Source organism: Marmota flaviventris, chromosome 11 (assembly GCF_047511675.1).
Source record: "Marmota flaviventris isolate mMarFla1 chromosome 11, mMarFla1.hap1, whole genome shotgun sequence".
Lineage (NCBI taxonomy): Eukaryota > Metazoa > Chordata > Mammalia > Rodentia > Sciuridae > Marmota > Marmota flaviventris.
Window position 1 is genome coordinate 21,269,768 of NC_092508.1, and position 17,202 is coordinate 21,286,969.

At 39.3% G+C, this 17,202-nt stretch overlaps 1 protein-coding gene across 10 annotated transcripts in view; it reads left to right on the forward strand.

The window, feature by feature from the left end:
- Fn1 (fibronectin 1) overlaps positions 1-13,791 on the forward strand; it is a 64,654-nt gene extending 50,863 nt beyond the window's left edge. For 5 of the 10 annotated variants that reach the window (XM_071619647.1, XM_071619648.1, XM_071619649.1 and 2 more), the window contains 11 exons: positions 79-255; positions 1,129-1,218; positions 1,440-1,619; positions 2,209-2,298; positions 3,242-3,696; positions 4,792-4,930; positions 7,379-7,534; positions 9,485-9,610; positions 10,110-10,216; positions 12,614-12,727; positions 13,067-13,791. In XM_071619647.1, the coding sequence (XP_071475748.1) occupies positions 79-255; positions 1,129-1,218; positions 1,440-1,619; positions 2,209-2,298; positions 3,242-3,696; positions 4,792-4,930; positions 7,379-7,534; positions 9,485-9,610; positions 10,110-10,216; positions 12,614-12,727; positions 13,067-13,138 (1,706 nt within the window). In that variant the 3' untranslated portion in view covers positions 13,139-13,791. The remainder of the gene's footprint in view (positions 1-78; positions 256-1,128; positions 1,219-1,439; positions 1,620-2,208; positions 2,299-3,241; positions 3,697-4,791; positions 4,931-7,378; positions 7,535-9,484; positions 9,611-10,109; positions 10,217-12,613; positions 12,728-13,066) is intronic. The other 5 variants (XM_071619650.1, XM_071619653.1, XM_027941709.2 and 2 more) reach the window with 2 other exon arrangements.
- The last annotated feature ends 3,411 nt before the right edge of the window (positions 13,792-17,202 follow it).

The window sequence follows — 17,202 nt, forward strand, 5'->3', positions numbered from 1 at the left end:
AAAGAAATTTTTTAAAAGATCGAAATCTCACCTATATGAGCCAGGCAGGCACTAATCTCTAGCTATAATCCCATGCAGATGTCAGCCCTCCCAGAAGGGCTCGTGTGACAGATGCTACTGAGACCACCATCACCATTAACTGGCGAACCAAGACCGAGACGATCACTGGTTTCCAAGTTGATGCCGTCCCAGCCAATGGCCAGACCCCAGTTCAGAGAACCATCGGCCCAGATGTCAGAAGCTATACCATCACAGGTGAGGGTACCCACCACCATCACCACAAGTGACAATCAATCAACATTCGCAATGTAAACCAGCTTCTTAGTTATTCTATGACTTACATGATTCAATTTATTTCCAATATTTTATGATAACACAGCTTGAAACAGTTATTCTCATAATCAAAAATAGATTTGTCCTTTGAATCTCTGATTTTGGTCTAGTGTGTGGTCTCAGAGAAATGGCCTTTTATCAGATTTGTTCTTTCATCCCTATGCCCTTTCTTATTTAAAAAAAAAAAAAAAAAGCAAAATAATGTAAAACCAAAAGAAATAGGGTCTGAGGATGCGGTTCAATGGTAAAGCACTTGGTGAAGCTCTGGCTTCCATCCCCAGAAGCACAAAAAAATGAAAATAGAAAAGAAAAAAATGAAATGGTGGTGTATAGTTCTTAGCATTAATATAGATTTTAAAAAGACATAATTAATAAAGACAAACAACATTACTTAATAAAGGTCAAAGTTCAGAGGGAATTTGATAAAATAGATCAATTTAGGTCTTTTGGGGCTGTACAATTCTGATTCCGGGTACCACCTAATTATCCTATAGAGAAAGTACACTCAGTGGGCCACCCCTCATTTTCCAAGAGGACTGCTTCTAAAATAGCGTTTTTGCATTTGAAAATTTATTTTAGTCGGTGTCCTTCTCTGCATTAGTGATTTGCTTTAAGTATGCTCCACAATAACAGTTAATATCCACACCATGTTCTACTTTATTGTTCAAAGGTAGACCACTCCCGTGGTCTGCATAAACATGGGTGGGTAGATGAGCCAAGAAAATTGCAGGTGTGAGCTTGAAAACTTTCCTAGTAAAGAAGAACACATAAAAACCATCTCCTCTCACATCCCAGGTTTGCAACCCGGCACGGACTACAAGATCTACCTGTATACCCTGAACGACAATGCCCACAGCTCCCCCGTGGTCATCGATGCCTCCACTGGTAACTGCTTTGTGCTGAGGGACACCACTGGCTTGTAGTATAATCAGACACATGAACTTAAGAAACAAATGAAGGGTCTTTGTAATATGACTCCCTGTGAACCATGTGAAGAGCTTACAGAATTTCACTCTCTTAAGTCTGATTAAAAGGGCTGGGGGAGGGGAATATGGGAGCATTTTCTTGGCTTTTATTTTCTGAAACTTAGTTTTGCTTTCTTTTAGCCATTGATGCACCATCCAACCTGCGCTTCCTGACCACCACCCCCAACTCCTTGCTGGTAGCATGGCAGCCGCCCCGTGCCAAGATCACTGGCTACATCATTAAATATGAGAAGCCTGGGTCCCCTCCCAGAGAAGTGGTCCCTCGGCCCCAACCTGGTGTCACAGAGGCCACTATTACTGGTATTATGCTCCCTTTCCTCTTTACTCCCTCCAACAGTCTAAGTCTTGAAACTCCATTTGTATCTTTGATGCTATATCATGAGAAAGGGAAGCCCTGCACTTCAAAAGGCATTCTCCACATAGTACCAGGAGAACTCAATACATCTCAAAAGACACTAGTTCATGAAAATGCAAGTTTTAATATTGTTAGTGGCATAACTAGATTTTGGGTTTTTTGTTTGTTTGTTTGTTTATGTTTTGTTTTGTTTTGCTGTAAGCTTATCTGTCAGTTCAGTGCTAGAAAAAGATGTTTTTCAAAGTAAACTAAGTGTGATCCTGCCATCACATTCAGCTCCCTATAGCTCTGGTATCTTGCAGGACTTGCCTAACTGCTGTGTACCACAGAGTAGGTCTGGAGGCAGAGCCACCCCAACCACCCACATTGGAGAGAATGCCTGGAATGGGGCATAAGTACTAGTTTTACCATTTAAGAGGTCAAGGGCTGGCTAGCAAGGGATGCTTGTTCCCCAGGAGCCTCAGCTGCTGAGACTGACTCCTGCATGAGTGGCTGAGCCCTCCATATGACATGACGTTCTATTCTACCCATCAGGCCTAGAACCAGGAACCGAGTACACCATCTACATCATTGCCCTGAAGAACAACCAGAAGAGTGAGCCCCTGATTGGGAGGAAAAAGACAGGTAAAAAACACTTTCCGGGTAATGAGAGGAACGTTAAGACCAAACTAATGAATGATGGATTTTGCATTGTGAAAAGGGTCTCCATGTTTTGATGTGTATCTCATGGATGCTTTTCTAATGGCCCAATGTATATTTTGTACTCTCTAACAGGAGGAATAACTGAACATCCTCTGTAGAGTTCCATTTTATTTATTTTTATTTATTAAAAGGCCAGTCGATATAAAACCTTGTTATTACCTTTCAAAAATTCAAATCCGATATGAAATATAAAATCACGTTGTTATTGCTATTCTTCTATACTTTGTGTTGACTATTTTTTTAAAAAAAAAAGGAGGGATAGAAACCCCTTCCATTGTCTTATTATTTGATTTCTGAAACTTGGAACTAAATAATGTTTTACTTTGTCATTTGGTTTTAGTTGAATTTGGAGAAAATGCTGTACATATGGCAATAGGAAAGCTTTCAAAACAAATATGTGTTCTTACCTATTTTTACCATTTCCAACCATGAAAACTATTGATTTAAACCTCTGTAATTCTCATACTTCTGATACTGACATGATTGCTGTGGGTTCTAGTTCCTATAATTTGTTTCTCAGGTTTAAAGAGAGAAGAGAATGGGGTGGGCAGGCACTACACATTGCAGTTTCATTAGGCTTAATTTGAACAGAGGCAGCTTCTATGGTGCTCAGTGGTTCAAAGCTTTGTGTCTCTAATAAATTCATGCTAACACTTTTTTTCTTTCTAAACTATAAAGAAACCTTTGAGAAAAATCATAAAGTTTTCTTTCTGGGAAAAAGTGTTTTTTGTAATCTGAGAACTGCTGGTTTTCCAGGGGCTTTGATCAGGTTGATAAACAATCTTCATTGCCTGAATTGATAATGGTTGCTACTTACTGAAACTTAACGCGCTTTGCTTTTTTTGCTCTAACCTCTCTTGGCTAGATGAGCTTCCCCAACTGGTAACCCTTCCTCACCCCAATCTTCAAGGACCAGAGATCTTGGATGTTCCCTCCACAGTTCCAAAGACCCCATTCATCACCAGCCCTGGGGTTGACAATGGAAACGGTATTCAGCTTCCTGGCACAAGCCATCGGCAGCCCAGTTTTGGGCAACAAATGGTCATTGAGGAACATGGTTTTAGGAGGACCACACCACCCACAGCGGTCACCCCCGTAAGGCATAGGCCAAGACCATACTCGCCGACTATAGATGAGATTCATGTCCCCAGGGGAGAAGTAGACTACCACCTCTACCCTCACATTACGGAGCTCAATCCAAATGCCTCTACAGGACAAGAAGTTCTCTCTCAGACAACCATCTCTTGGACCCCGTTCCAGGACAGTTCTGAGTATATCATTTCATGTCAGCCCATTGGCACGACAGAAGAACCCTTACAGGTAATCAGCTCCCTCCCTGCCTGTGGCTGGGAAGCTCAGAAAGGAATAAATTAGAGGAAAGAAGTGACAAAGTTTTCCTTCTGGGAAAGTGTTTTGTAATCTGAGAATTGCAGATTTCCCCAGGGGCTTTGATCAGGTTGATAAACAGTCTATATTGCCTGAATTGATAATGGTTATCAATTGGTAATGGTTATCAATTCCCATGGGCTTCTTACTAGTAGGATTAAGAGGCTCTGATGTAAAATGTCTACTTCTAGGACTTTTAGAGAGATGGCACACTTAAGCACTGATCATTTATTAAAAGTCCATATGGCTCTACTTGGGAGGATGTACCAGAGAGCATCATTAGCTTTTATTCAGTAGAGAATGAAATCATTTGTATTATCCTCACACATTGGAGGCTCCAAGTAAGATGAACAAAGAGATGATCTTAGAAAAGAAGAAAGATATTCCACTGAATTTACATTTGTGCACCATTCTTAGTTTGTCCTTGAAGAATCACATTATCTATAGTACATACAAGGAAAAAGAATGTAGGAGGAGCTGTGCATGTCCGCTGTTAGAAGTAATTGATTCTCTCACTAAAACCCCATCCTTTAATTTGTCCCACTGGCACAGTTTTTAAAAATGACTATGTTGTGGGAGATTCCTGAGCTTAGAAACCTGAGTTTGAGGATGTGCCATTGTTTTAAGGACTCTGTATTGTGTTGTGGTCTACTGCCCACTGTGCATGGCCTGCCTGTCTCCACAGAGAGCAGTGTCTGTGCTTGATGTGAAAGGATCATGCAGGGCTTCCATGGGCTTCTACAGAGCCACATCTAGTAGGATTAAGAGGCGGCTAGTCCCGTCGAGGGCTCCTGCTAACTATGGAGCACATAGGCAGACTTTGGGTAGGAAAATCTGAGAGACGTGACTGTTCCTTGCTCATTCCATTTCTCTCCTTGGCCAGTTGGGACTCCTATATACCCCTGGTCTTTATTAGTTTCCCTTTGATTTGTTTAAACAGTGAGGGTTAATGATAAGGGACCAAGGGAGCCCGCATCTGTTCTTTACTATAATGCTCTCTCCCCATTTTGGCTGTACCAATAATTGCAGTTCCGAGTTCCTGGAACTTCCACCAGTGCCACTCTGACAGGCCTTACCCGAGGGGCCACCTACACCATCCTAGTGGAGGCAATGAAAAACCTGAAGAGGCACAAGGTTCTGGAGGAGGTTGTGACTGTGGGCAACCCTGGTATGTAAATTCACATGTGGTTTAGGCACATGCTCCTTGTTGGACTGCACCAGAGAAGGCTTTTCCTAGTGACTGTTCCTTTGTTGCTTGTTGCCTTGCAACTGTGGGAAGTATGCCTACCATCAATATGAAGTAAATGAACAACCTTAAGTTCATTTAACTTTAAGTGTCCTCACCAACACACTTGCAGTGTTAGGATAACAGGCCTGGGAAGGGCTTCAGTTATTTAGCCCAAAAGTGTTGAATCCTTCCCAGTGTCTTGAGTTGATATGAGGCACTGGTTTCCTGGTATACTTTCCCATATCCCTTCCTTCCCACCATGCTGTGGTCCCCTAGAGTGATTCTTAGTACCAAAACTAATGGGAAGTTCTCCTCTGCAACCCATCTTTATCCAAAGAGCTTCCTTATTCTAAAGTTATTTCACTTTTTTTCTCCTGATGATATAGGTGTAAAACCTTCATAAAGGTTAAATGATCATTGACTTTATTGTGGGGTGGGGACAGGTATTGGGGATTGAACCCAGGGGTGCGTAACTACTGAGTTACATCCCCAGCCCTTTTTATTTTTTATTTTGAGATAGGAGCTTGCTCAGTTGCTTAGGGCCTTGCTAAATTGCTGAAGCTGGCCTACCTTAGCCTCCCAAGTAGCTTGAGTTTCCAGGCATGTGCCACTGTGCCCAGCAACCACTGACTCTTCTTTGTAGCACCTTGCAAGTCCTTTCAAGCCAGTAGCATGCCACCTGCCTTTTACTTTGCAGCAGCTGATGATATTCACCCAGGAACATGAGATAGGATATAATCAAAATCATGAATCCTGAATCTTCCCACTGGAAGGGTCTCCTCTCCACATCAACAAGGAGTGGTAACTCCTGTCTATGCCATGTGACAGAATTTCATCCTAGGGTCCAGTTATGTAATTTCAGCCACCTTCTTCATCTGACAGAAGACTACTATTTTACATGTGTAAACTTTGGAGAATTATAGCAGCTAACTGCTGGCAGGCTGGGGAGAGGTTCTTTTGTGTTTGTTGTTAGGTATTGCATTTTGTGATTTTAATGGCAAAATTGTTGTGTGAAAGGAATTTTTGAGAACATAAAGGTTTTTGTGCTTTTCCACATCTTTTTTTTTTCTTTAAAAGATTCCATCTCCATAACATTAGTTACGGTGGAATTTCAACTCCTGAATATTTTTGGAATAATGAATCCCCATTTAACAGTCTTAAGTTCTTCCTGTTTTTCTTTCCTACTCCTTATTCCTGGCAGTGGTGTTCTTCATGATAGCCAGGGTCTCTTGACTTTGAAACATTTCAGACTTTTTAGCTCTCTAAAATATATTTCCTTCTAGAGTGATGCCTTTTGAAATATTAGGCACTTCCAATATCTACTGGATTTGATTTTACACTGTTAAAAAAAATACAGTGAGATTTAAAGTCACAGTAAGTTTTTAGAGAATAACTTGAGGCATGCTTTATTTTCAGATTGTTTATCTATCTATCTATCTATCTATCTATCTATCTATCTATCTATCTATCTGTATCAGGGACTGAACTCAGGGGCATTCAACCACTGAGCCACATCCCCAGCCCTTTTTATTTTTTATTTTGAGACCGGGCTTTGCTATTTTGCTGAGGCTAGCCATAAATTTTCAATCCTTCTACTTAGCCTCTTGAGTTGCTGGGATTACAGGCATGTACCCAGCATGCCTGGCTTACACAAATTATTTAAAACAAGTTTTTCTAAAACATAAAGAGACAAGATCTTAGGTCACATGATGAGACTATTGCTTATTCCTAACTCATGTACTTCCCATTTGATTTCTCCTATATGAAATAGTTGGTTTTATTAATAAAATCAGTTTTACTATCATAATAACTATTTTGCAAAATCTAGGATTTCCAAACTATTATGCAAAAAATGCAATAATAAAAGTGAAGACTGTATTATAACAGTATAAAAATGCTAAGACCTTTGCATTATAAGCAGAAGGTAGCCTCTAATAATATTTCTTAGTTTAGTGAGCACTTTCTACAGGTTGGCAAAGGGACAATGTGTTGGCTTCTTGGTCTTGTGAGAGAGATGCTAAATAATTAGCTCAAGGTCACTCAGGTCCTGATGGAGAGGCATTGCTACCCTTGTTCTTACCTAGCTTAAATTGCCTCAAGGTCCATTCCATGTTCTATAAAGTAGATTTACCAGAAATGATAATTTTTACAATTGAAGACAAAAGTGAAAGATGGGCTCCTTTTCAGATGCTGGTGGCAAGTGTCCATTGGCTACACCTTTACATCATTTATGAGACTGGCTGATGCATCCATAGAGCAGATGGAATTTTAGAGCTACCGGAATTTTTCTGTTAGATTAAGTCATTGTATATAATGTTCTGGTTTCTTCTTCTTCTTCCAAACCACCAATAATATGTCTCTTTTGCTTTTTCTTCCTTTTGCTCATAGGCCCAAACCAACCTATTGATGACACCTGCTTTGACCCCTACTCGGCTTCCCATTATGACATTGGAGACGAATGGGAGCGAATATCTGAAACTGGTTTTAAACTCACGTGCCAGTGCTTGGGCTTTGGCAGTGGGCATTTCAGATGCGATTCATCTAGTGAGTAGCTTGCTCTGATCATCCACTCTTCCTCCATCTCCTCCAGTTCCATACATTCGCATTAACGTACCAAGGAGTCATGTTTGGTAGACACAAGGTCTTCCAAACATTTGAGAAAACTGTTGGACTCAAAGTAACATTTTGCATCATTGAAAAATGATGGGAAATTTTACTTGTTGAATATTGCTTCATTTCAAGTCATATGCTAATACAACTACTGATTAAAGCAAGTTGTTGGTGATGCTTTTGAAATTTTCTGTTAAGTCAAACTCAGTGGAGTCAGTTCTCATTGAGAGTACCAGTCAGAGAAACCCCAATTCTCTTTTAATCTTTCGTGTTGAATGTGGTTCAAGGTGATGATTCATACTCATACTCATTTAGCACAGATCAAACATACACATGTACTACACACACACTCTCACATTATACACACACATCACAAATATACACATTGAATATGTGCACACATACACACACACACACACACACACACACACACACCAGCCACATAGTTTGAATATTGCTAGTAATGTAAAGGAAAATGTACAGATATTCTACTTGTCCGTAATTTAAAAGCCACTTCACCAAAAAATATTTGATTTTCAAATTATAGAGATTTTAAAATTTCAAATTACAGTGATCCTAGGATTTATCTATTGTGCTTTGAGAGTTAGTATTAGAATTTATAACCTTTCACTTATCCTTTGATTTTAGGAGATATAATCATTATTGACCATCGGTTCATTTTTACAGGTGTTAACCATTATACCATTTTATAAACAAGCCTTTTATCGACTTTTACAGAAATTATATTCATGGAAGTAAAACAGAACAGATTTTTAAAGATTTCTTAAAAGTGTTTTAGTTGACTTGTATACATGAAATGGCTTAATCCAGATTGAAATTTAAAAGCCAACTGATTTTTACAGTGTAGACTTCTGTGTTTGGCCACCTGAAAATGGTATATAAAATTGGAGAGGCTGAGCAGAAGTATGGGCGTGCGCTGCAGTAGAGTTGGGTATGCTAACATTTGGCAGCAATGAGGTGATTGGTTTTTAACTTCTGAAAATGAACTACTTTTTAACAGTTTGCCTATTTTTTGCCTGTGTAAGTATAAGGTGCAATTGTGGGAGCAGAACTCTAAGGTTGTTTATGAGAGTCTTTAGATCAACTTACATATTCTTTGCTTGAATGTCATAATTGTTTAATGCCTTTTCTTCCAATTTGAGGAAGACTGAATTGTTGATTTTATAAATTAGAAGAAAAAATGCATTCTGATGTAAACTTCCTAAGTGTGTTCTATTTAGTATAAATCTCAGAGACTAAAAGTCATCTTTTACATATGGTAAAGGGATAGGACTTGTGGATCCTCTTCAGCACCAGGTCTCTATTTGTAGGGATGATAGCCAGGGTTTATCATTGTTTTGTCATCTATGTTTATTCTTTCTTTCAACTTACATGCAAGAGGTGATGTCAGAAAGAAAATGCTGATCTGTTTCATTGCACTTCTTTGTATCTAAGGTCTCTGCAAATCCAAAACTGATTTTTTAAAATATATATATATATATATATATATATATATATATATATATATATATATACATATATATATACATACATATATATATATATATTCATATTCCTAAAGACTACTCTGATCCTGCTTTCGTTCACCACAATTTTAAACCTTAATGAAAATTCAAATGGAAATCATTGACCAAGTGCTATGACATGATTACTGCGGAGTGCCTTAAAATGGCCTAGAAAATAATAAATAGTAGAAACTATATTTTTAAGTACAACTGAAGAATCAGTTCACAGTAGGGATTGTGACCTTTAACTTGTTATTCTTTCCAGATGTGTGGATTTTAAAATCCTGTATCCCAGTGTGCTTTTCTCTTGAGAGTCAGAACACAAATAACTCTGCCTGTGATTTTCCCACCCACACAGAATGGTGCTACGACAATGGTGTGAACTACAGGATTGGGGAGAAGTGGACTCGCAGGGCAGACAACGGCGAGATGCTGAGCTGCACGTGCCTGGGCAATGGGAAAGGAGAATTCAAGTGCGATCCCGGTATGTCATTGAGAATGGTTTCTGGAGCTCTACTGGCACACCCACTTCCATTATGGGCTGTAACTCCCATTCACAGGATGGACTGGAGACTTTAGGTCCCCTTGAGGTTTGAACAGAGGCTTTGTTCATCTTTTGATTTAGAAAAGTGGAGGTGAGCCTCAAAAAGGAGTCATGATGGAATGTTATTACAAGCCACTTTAGCACTTTTCTGAGTATTTTGATCATTATCTGCAGTGAAAATGGTGGAAGAAGTCTCTATTGGTCTGTCAATTCAACTTTTAAAATATGATTTTCATTAAACCTATTAGATCTAGTTTGTGGAAATGCTGCCTTAAGATCTGAGGAGTAGTACCTCTCTTATGATGAATTATATAAATTTGTGTAATTTGGTCTTTGATGATACAAATTTAGGATAAAATAGAACCCACCCTTGTATCAAGCTGAGTCTGCGTTGCTGTTCTTGGTCTTACATGTGCTTCTGATTTGTGCCTACATGTAGATGGGACAACATGCTACGATGATGGGAAGGTTTACCAGGTGGGAGAACGGTGGCAGAAGGAATTTTTAGGTGCCATTTGTTCCTGTACATGCTTTGGAGGCCAGCAGGTAAGATGGGATGTGCCAGGTTCCCTGCAATTTAGATATGACACAGAGGAGACTCCTGTATTTACATGCTGTGTGCAAGGTGCCTCCGTGCCTCTTATGAAGAGTTGATAAGACTCTGGAGCATCCTCCCTGAGGATGGCAGACAGCCCCTCCCCATGCCTGCTCTTCTCAGGCTGTTCTGTTCTTCAGCACTGGAAGTGTTACCTGCTATGGAGCACTGAGTAGCCAGCTCTATGCTGATGGACAATTTCCCTGTGGCCTTGTTGTGAAATATTTCAGATAATACTTTGGGTCTAAGAAAATTCCACTTTGTGCCCTCTCTTAGTCCAAAAATATATCCTTGTACTAAGCTTTACTAATATGCTAAGTAAATGGGACAAACAGGAAATGAGAAGTGGTCATGACTCTTACTTAATGATATAGTCAGAAATTAAATTAGTATGTATTTAAAATCAAGCTAATTAAGGAAGGTTTTTGAGTTGAGTCTGACAAATACAGTTTTGGCTAGACTGGAGTCAGCAAGAAAGGGTTTATGGAAAAGAGAAGCATAAACTGGCTGGACTTGGGATGTCTCAGATTTGGTTGAGGGAGCAGAAAGACAGTAAGCACACCCCCAGGGATAGGATGAACTGGCCCAGGTGGGCTCCAGTGAACCAAACCTCTGCCTAAGTGTCTTGTTGTCAGAAATTAGATGGCAAAAACATCCACTATTTAAGCCAGTACTCCTCAGCTATTTCTAATATATGCCCTCCTTCATTGTAACAACAGAATGCTGTGCCTTTCCCAAATAAGTGAAATTTCAAAGGGAAATGACTCTTGTAACTGGAAAGTAATGGAAGGTTATAGTCCTTCATTTTCAATGGAGACATGCCTTTCCTAACAGCGCTCCAAATTCTGATCCATGGGAAGGAAACATGCTTCCGCCCCAGGCGAGGTCCACAGCATGATATATTTGGCATTAACCAGTTACAGATGCACAAGAAGAAAATGAGCGTGATGGAAAATGTACTTTGGGGAGATTCATCTGGCAGCAGGGAAGCTTCTTCAGGGTTCTCTCTGCATCACCTTACCAAGGGACACAGCCCAAGGAAACTGATCTTATTCCATCCCTAGTGTGTGAAGGTGGTCTCTTTCTTTCAACTCCCCCTCTTTCTCTCATAAAGACTGATCATAGAACTCAGTCACGTGGTATAAAAATGTGTAAAGGAGAATTTATTGGGAAGTAGACATTGGTCACACTTCAGTCTCTTTGTTACTTAATGAACGTGAAACCTTTCCTCTATGACCCCTATTCTGTTCCAAAGTGCTCAATGAACCACTTATGACAGGAGTAGGAACATTCCTGATTCTGTAGGTAGGCATTGACCTGTATTATGTTAGGTGTTATGGGAAGTAGGCTACAAAATGGAAAATGTCTAGAATATATAAAAGATATGAAAGAATGTATAAAATATATAAAAAAATAAGAAAGAATATATTAGTGTTCTTTGGGTTGCAAGAGGAAAGTCCTGTTCAAGTTAAGTGGGCAAAAATGTCTCCCATAATTGAAAAGTTCTGTATCTACCAGCTTGAGGGGCAGCTCCCACCATGGCATCTGGAGTCTGTTGCTCTTGGGCTACCTTTTCTTTTCTAGTAGATTCCCTGCTTATGGTGACATCCATGACCAGCTTCAATTTTACCGTCTCCCAATTTAGGAACAGAGAAAGAGAACTCTCATTTCCTCACACTTCAGGCAAAAATCTGAGAGAGCTTTACTGGTGTAGCGTGGTCTGTTCCTATGCTCCACTCCGTTGCTGGCCAGAGGCAAGACTTCCATGTTACTGGCCAGGGTGGTTTAGGAAGGGAGTAGCCATACGATGCTGGAAAGACCTTGGCTAGAGTCAGCCCAACTCCATGGTGGCAGCCCCAAACCATGCCCATTGTGTGACTTCCCTCTCCCTCCCAGCAAGCCACTCCTCTCCTTTGGATCTCTATTTCCTTTGCTGTATAATGAAGGTATGTGTCCATGTGGTCTCAAGTCTCTTTTAAAAGCTCTAGGATTCTTTGAAACAATGTCTTCCATCATCTAGTATATATATATAAAAAAAACCCAAAACATTGCTGAGGATGTTGGGACCGCAATCAGACTTAGCAGACTGAGTGGGATTTAGATAGGAAGAGAAGAGAGGAAATTCCAAGAGAAAGACAGTGTATGCAGAGACTAGTGTGAGCTTTGGTGATAAACCAAAATGTATTCCAAGAGTTGCAAATGCATGAGATTCTCATCAGTGCTTCTTTAGTGATTAACTGCTTTCATTTGACCAACACACAAGAGCTGAAATTCTTAACTCAAGCACTAATTATGATGCCCTTGGGTTGTCTGTCATAAGCTCCATTTGTTTCATCTCTCTCCTGCAGGGCTGGCTCTGTGACAACTGTTACAGACCAGGTGGTTCAACTGTTCCTGAAGGCCCCTCCTCAGGTCACTCCCCCAACCAGTATACACCGAGATATCATCAGAGAACAAACACTGTAAGTCCATTTGCCCCTGAAGACTCTCCCTAAATGTAATTGGGTGCATGACAGGGAATCTCTTTCTGCAGATTCCTTTCTTCTGAATGAACCAAATATTTGTTGTTGTTGTTGTTGTTTGTTTGTTTTTTCAAGATCTCTTAAGTGACTTGTGTGGAATACCGTATCCTAAAGCATCCTTGAATTTTTGAACATCTCTCATTGCTCAGTATATGGCTGGGCTCTTCAAACTAGAAAGTTTCCTTTCTATGAACAGTTATCACAAGTCTCCCCTTCCCACCCACACCCCCCTATACTTTAGAGTATCTGCTACTGATTCTCTTCTTCTTCCATTAACAGAATGTTGATTGCCCAATCGAGTGTTTCATGCCTTTAGATGTGCAGGCTGACAAAGAAGATTCCAGAGAGTAATATTTGCAACCCAATGGAACAAGCATCTATGTCTGCCATGGTCTATCCGAAGTCGAGTGATGTTATCAGATCACATCTTTGAATGTTTGTTTCTTTCTTAGCCTTTTGCTCTGGAGACTCCAGCTTCAGCTCAACTCACGGCTTCTCCAAGCATCACCCTGGGAAGTGTTTTGAGACTTTTCTCATAAATGAGGGCAGTATGTTGCCTGTTCTGCTTCAGAATAGTCAATACTGCTCAGTATTTTAAATGAAATGATTCTCGGTGTGATTTGGTTTGAATAATGTATTGAATAATGTTACCAAAATTTTAAATAGGAAAGTTGCCCAAACACTTCTGCTTTCATTTAATTGTCTGGCCCACAATACTATAGGAATGGCGTGTCCTTGCTACTGTGATATTTAAAATATCCACAGTATTCACTTCTTCCAAATGATTCTAACAGTTGCTTAGAAGTGTCTTTCTCTTACCTGTTATTTATCAATTTTTCTCAGTATTTTTATACAGAAAAAAATTGTATTGAAGACACTTGGTATGCGGTTGATAAGAGAAATTTGGTATAATTATGGTTGGTGATTATTTTTTATACTGTATGTGCCAAAGCTTTACTACTGTGGAAAGACAACTGTTTTAATAAAAGATTTACATTCCACAACTTGGAGGCCACTTCTTTTTATGTCAGGTATTTGGGGAGGAAATAATAATCACCATGAATGTTCTTTTTCTTTTCAATTCATCAAACATTTAGATAGCTCTGACATGCAAGGCTCTTTAATTCTTGGGTTACTTCTGTACAAGGCTTTCTGCTTTTTGCTGCAAAAACAGATTCACTTTTGTCATTTCTCCACTCTTCAAGAGCAGAGAGATTTATGTTTTTTCCCTTAACAGATTTAAGTAGCCTCTCATCTTTATGAAACATGCCAGCTAGCACTTCAGAAGCATAATTGAAACAACCTTTAGTTGCTTTTTTCTAAGCATTATTATTCTTCCCTCCCTCCCTCCCTCCTCCTCCTTTCCTTCCTTCATTGAATAAACATCTTTTCAAATAGATTACTTGTGAGGAAAATAAAAGGATAGCTGAGCTGTTAGTACTTCCCTGTACTATACTATTCAAGTAGCTTTGTCTTAGGGAATCCCCACGGTATAATAACCTCATCCAATCTGTCTTAATTCATGTCGACTGACACTTTAGCATGACTTGATAAACTACCATCTCAACAGTTTCCTTACTCATGGTCTGCAAAGATCATTTCCTTTTCAATTTCACCTTGGGGAAGCAACAAAACTCTGAGATTAAATATGACATTTAGGGGTGGGGGTATAGCTCAGCGGCAGAATGCTTGCCTAGACTGCATGAGGCCCTGAGTTTGATCCTTAGTACCATGAAAAAAAAAAGAAAGAAAGAAAAGAAGCTGGGCATGTTGGCGCATGCCTTCAATCCCAGTGGCTTCAGAATCTGAGGCACAAAGATCAAGTTCAAGTCCAGCCTCAGCAATTTAGTGAGATTCTCTCTCAAAACAAAAGTACTAGGTGCTAGGGATGTAAGCTCCGTGGTAAAGCACCTCTGGGTTAAATCTCCAGGAGAGAAAGAGGGAGGGAAGGAGGGAGGGAGGGAAGGAGGGAGGGAGGGAGAGAGGGAGGGAAGGAGGGAGGGAGAGAGGGAGGGAAGGAGGGAGGGAGAGAGGGAGGGAGGAAAGGAGGGAGAGAGGGAGGGAAGGAGGGAGGGACGGAGAGAGGGAGGGAAGGAGGGAGGGACGGAGAGAGGGAGGGAAGGAGAAACCCTTTAAAAATCTCACTTTCAGAATAGTAAATCATGGCATAGGAAATAGTTGATTAATAATTAATAAAAATTCAGGAAGCATGTTTTTATATACACATTTGAATTGATTTAGTTTATAAAATGCTTTGACATTTAGTATCTCATTTTGGGGAGATTTTATAGACTACAGGTCAGATGAGTTTTCCTTAGCAATATACAGACCCAGACTCCAGATATTTAATATCACTAATCTTTCAGCTTTACCAGTCTATCAGTTACAGCCTAGCTGTTCCATGTCTATTAAAACAACACAAAAAACACAGATCAAAATGATATTAAATGCCTCTCATACATAAGTGGGGTCACCCCTGCTCATGGAAGAGAAGACTAGGACCTAGGACCAACCTACACAGTGTACAGTAGGTAATTCTATCAAAGACGCCTGCCCAAGAGAAAGCAAACCCTCATAGGTGAGGGACCAAGCAGCACCTCGGCTTAAGCTTAAAAGGTATTTATATCTGAAAACAAAGTCTACTGGATTTTCTCTGACATAACTTTCCTATGTTCACATATAAATATACCATCAGTGAAACTCCACATCACATACAACCACAAGAATGGGATCCTAATTAAAACAAGTTATACTCCATGTATGTATAATATGTCAAAATACACTCTACTGTCATGTATCTAAAAAGAATAAACAAATATTAATTATTTTAAAGAACAATCTACTGGATTTTCAAAAGCAGTATAGTAAACTTATGAATTAAACTCAGAACAAATCAAGTAAATATAAATGCTCTTTTCTGTCTGGGCATTACAATGCAAGTCATGTATAATAGTCTTTTTTTATTAACCATTTCTCGGCAAAATCATTCAAAATAAAAACTAAGTATTTCCAAAGATCTATTACAGTTTTTAATTGACTCATGTGACTGTTCCCACTGAGAATTCTCTAAGCAAGGCAGATCAAAAAGACGTAATTAAAAGACCAATCTGGATTTAGGCAACAAATGGGAAGAAAAACCAGGTGAAAGTAATAAATATTATCAGGCTTTAAAAAGAAAAATAAAGGTTTTTAAGTTTTACTGTGCCTTGCTGTGCTTGATTTGTAGTAAAATTTGTTGTGTATTAATATTGTTTTCAGATCTAATGACCTAAAAGAATTATGCAAATTACTTATAATATCACTATGTATGTAAGGCACACTTTCTAGGGAGGTGAATAGAGAAATAATCAGGTGGATATTACAAGTTTAGGAAATGACTTTTTCTATTTAATTATATTTCCATTGAAAATTCTATTCCATTTCTAGTTGTATGAAACTCATTAAAGTGATTAAGAAACATCACATCAGCACATTTAAGTGCTGAAATTGCTTCCTATTCAGTAAGTTCCCATTACTGTGGTAGGGAAAGTGGCAGGCTACAATTTTGAAAGTCTCATTTTCAGGGAATACAATGCTGTTGTTTTTTTTTTTTTTTTTTTTTTAAATAGTTTCCTGTTGGGACTCCTCATGTTTGGGGATATTTTAAGATTGTCACAAGGACGGCAAAGCAGAAGCACGTACAGATGACCTTAGACTAAGAAAGTTCTTTTCAAGAGTGATGGCACTTAGATTTGCAATGCGAATTGTTTTCATGATCACATTGTCCCATTCCATAATCTCATTAAAATAAGATTCAATTTGAATTGCAAACAAAATCTATATAAATTACAAATAAGGAAAAGAAAATGCCATGTGTAATAAAAAAGCAAGAGAAATGGTGCTTCAGAAGCTAAAAGCCCCAAATGGAAAATTCCTTTTTTAACATTCCTCAGTAGAGCCAGATATAGATATTAAAGTGTGTTTTACATTACCTTGAATTCTTTTTTTACTTACTCTTTAGAGACATACGGATTTTAACAATTCTAGAAGCTAAGTTTATCTCTAAAACTTTTTTTATGTGGAGTCTCCCAAAGGCTTTGAAATTAGCATTGGTTGGGGATGGCAGGAAGTCACAGGAAGCACTCTGCACTCCAGGGTTGGAGTCACCCGTCCTGTGTGCTGTGCACCACAGTGGGCTCCCTTAGGTCAAACAAATTGAAGATCAGGAATTCTTCCAAGGAGCTTGTTGTATGAGAGTACTTTGGAAATGGCCATTTCCTTCCAGAAAGGAGGCACTACCTTTGCCAGGTGACCACTAGTCAGGACTTTAAATGTAAACTGCCAGTCTTTGTCTCAGCGTTGGTTGCAAAATGCTCAACAACCAAATACTGTGTTATGGCTTGGCTAGGCGGTGTCCACCAAGAGCTCCTGTATCA